A 2,534-nucleotide genomic window follows, 5' to 3' on the forward strand; every position below is an offset into this window, starting at 1 on the left:
GCCCTTTTCATCCCCCCGCCAGCCTCCGCCTTACCCCTGGCTCTCTCCCTCCAGCAGCTGGCGGTAGGTGGCGATTTCCTTCTCTAGGTGGGTTTTGATGCCCAGAAGGACCTTGTATTCGTTGTTCTGACGCTCCAGGTCATGACGCAGCTGCAGCAGTTCCTCCTCATAGCGGGAGATGATCTGCTGCATGTCCTGGAGCCGGCAGGAGTTCCGGGACTGGGTCTCCGACAGCATGTTTTCTAAAGCAGATTTCTGAAAGAGGAAAGGATATGTCTAACATTAATTGACTGACGGCTTGATTGATTCAGTAATGTGTGCTTGCGGAGTAGTTAGAATACGCTGACCACTCTGCCCGGTGTCCTGGTGGCTGCTGGGGATGCAAGGATGAGAAGCAGGCTGACCTACAGGTTTGGGGCTCTGGCAGTCAGCAGTTGAACAGGGTCTGGACTTTTGAAGCCCATTTTCTGGGCATAAAACCTTGGTGTCAGGGTTTTCTTGGCAACTCTGCTGCACTCCTGTAGGCCTTATTGTTTACGCTATTTATTCCGTATCCGGCACATGCTACCTGTCCTAATCTGTACCCTACCTCTTTATGCTGACGTCTGTCTCCAGCCAGATCGAAAACTCCTAGAGAGAAATAGCAACTGGGGCTGCTGTCTCTCTGTATCTTCAGAGAAGGGTCTTACGTCGGGATGCCAGGTAAAATAGAGGCATCTATTACATTTGAATTTCAGATGTGCAATGAGTAATTTTTTGGTACAAGTATGTCTCAAGTATTGCTCCAGTATCTCATGGGATATACTTATAGCAAGAACGCTCTATTGTTTATTTGAGATTCATATTTAACTGAGTGTCTATTTTTATTTGGTAAATATAGCAATCCTCATCACAAGCAATGCTTTTTGACTATGACGATGGTAACACACTGTCATTGTTGAGGAAATTCTAAAAGCTGCAAAATGAAGTTGTTGGCCTAGGATACAGAGGACTGAGTTCAAATCCCTGTTGTGTTTGGATTTGCCACCTGCTTTTCGGGAGCACATAAGTAACTTTAAAGAGGAGCTCATACTGTGCTGGATGGATACCCTCGCTTTGTCCTGGCTGCTAACACTCACTCAATGCTGCCGGGCCGTAAACCACATCTCCCTGGTCTAGTCACTCTCCCATTCTCCCAGAGGGCTGTTTCATTCCTTCTCCTCTGTCCTTAAACTTCCCTTCTCCCCATCCTTTCTCTCAGCCTGGCTTCACAGGTCACTGAGGAAATGAAAGCAGTTAGGAGAGACCGCCCTCAAGCGCCCACCGTCACTTCCGTCCACACACTTGGATCTGTGTCTAGGCGCTCATTTCTCTCCTGTTATTATGCATGAGCTGTCTGTGCTCCCGTCATCTCCACAACTGCCTGCCTTCTTGGCATCACCTGTCTTCTCTCTACTAGGTTATTCCCACCAGCTTTCAAAGACAGAGAGTGCCAAAAAAATGTATACACGTTTTAAGAAAGGAAAAACTGTATTAAATGTGTAATACTCAGTATATACCGGTAACAAAAGATGAATACAAGTCACGTTTGACTTCTGCAATCACAAGAGGTGCTCAACGTGGTTACCATCAGCGTAATTTTAATACAGTTTTTTTTTCTTTTCTTAAAATGTGTATACAACTTTTTTGGCACCCTCTGTAGAATAATTTCTCCCACCTTAAAATTTTTCTCTCTTGAACCCGTACCTACCCTTCAGCTATCATCCAACTTCTCTGCTCGCCTTCATTTACAGTAAAGCTCCTCAAAGAGTAGTTTATACCAGCTGTTTTCAATTCCTCTTGACTTCCCTCCAAGGGTCAAGGCTACACAGTCTGGCTCCATTGTTACCCATGGCCTCCCCTCCCCTCCCCTTCCCTGCCCTCCCCTCCCCTCTCCTCTCCCTTTTGTTCACCCACTGCAGTCACATTGACTTCCCTGCTGTTCAGTCAACCCAGTGGACACACTGTGCCTCAGAGCTTTTGCATTTGCTGCTCCCCCCACCTGGAGCCCCCTCCCCACAGCCACAGAATGCACCTCCTTATCACATTTAGGTTTTTGCTCAGCTGTCACCTTAACAGGAAAACCTTTCCTGACTATCTTTTAAAATGGCAGCCCTTCACCCTGGTACGCCTTACCTCTCTCCCATGCTTCTTTTTTTTTTTTTTTTGGTAGCACTTTTCTCCATTTACTAGATTATATATTTGGATGATTTGTGCATTTATTGTCTATCATCCTTGGTAGAATATAAAATCCTTTATTATTGAATCCTCAATGCTTAGAGTAGTGTCAGAGAGTAGAATGCATGCCAACTGGTATGAATGCCTTGCTGACCTTACAGGGTTGTTGTGAAGTACTGCATATTAAAATGTTTTGAAGGCTGTAAAGCACTGTAATCATTTCTGCATGCACTCGACAGTGCAGATTTTAAATGTCTGCTCACCATCACTGATTCTTAAAACCTCCCAGTAGTTTACCATGTGCATCTGCAACAAAACGAATAATGTCTCCCCAAAAC

At 45.4% G+C, this 2,534-nt stretch overlaps 1 protein-coding gene across 1 annotated transcript in view; it reads right to left on the minus strand.

Moving 5' to 3' along the window:
• The window catches only part of KRT23 (keratin 23), a 24,927-nt gene that overhangs the window by 4,484 nt on the left and 17,909 nt on the right, over window positions 1–2,534 (minus strand). Inside the window, exon 7 of the mRNA XM_019638589.1 lies at window positions 35–255. Within this exon, the coding sequence (XP_019494134.1) occupies window positions 35–255 (221 nt within the window). The remainder of the gene's footprint in view (window positions 1–34; window positions 256–2,534) is intronic.

This window comes from Hipposideros armiger, unplaced genomic scaffold, assembly GCF_001890085.2.
Source record: "Hipposideros armiger isolate ML-2016 unplaced genomic scaffold, ASM189008v1 scaffold_40, whole genome shotgun sequence".
Taxonomy (NCBI): Eukaryota; Metazoa; Chordata; class Mammalia; order Chiroptera; family Hipposideridae; genus Hipposideros; species Hipposideros armiger.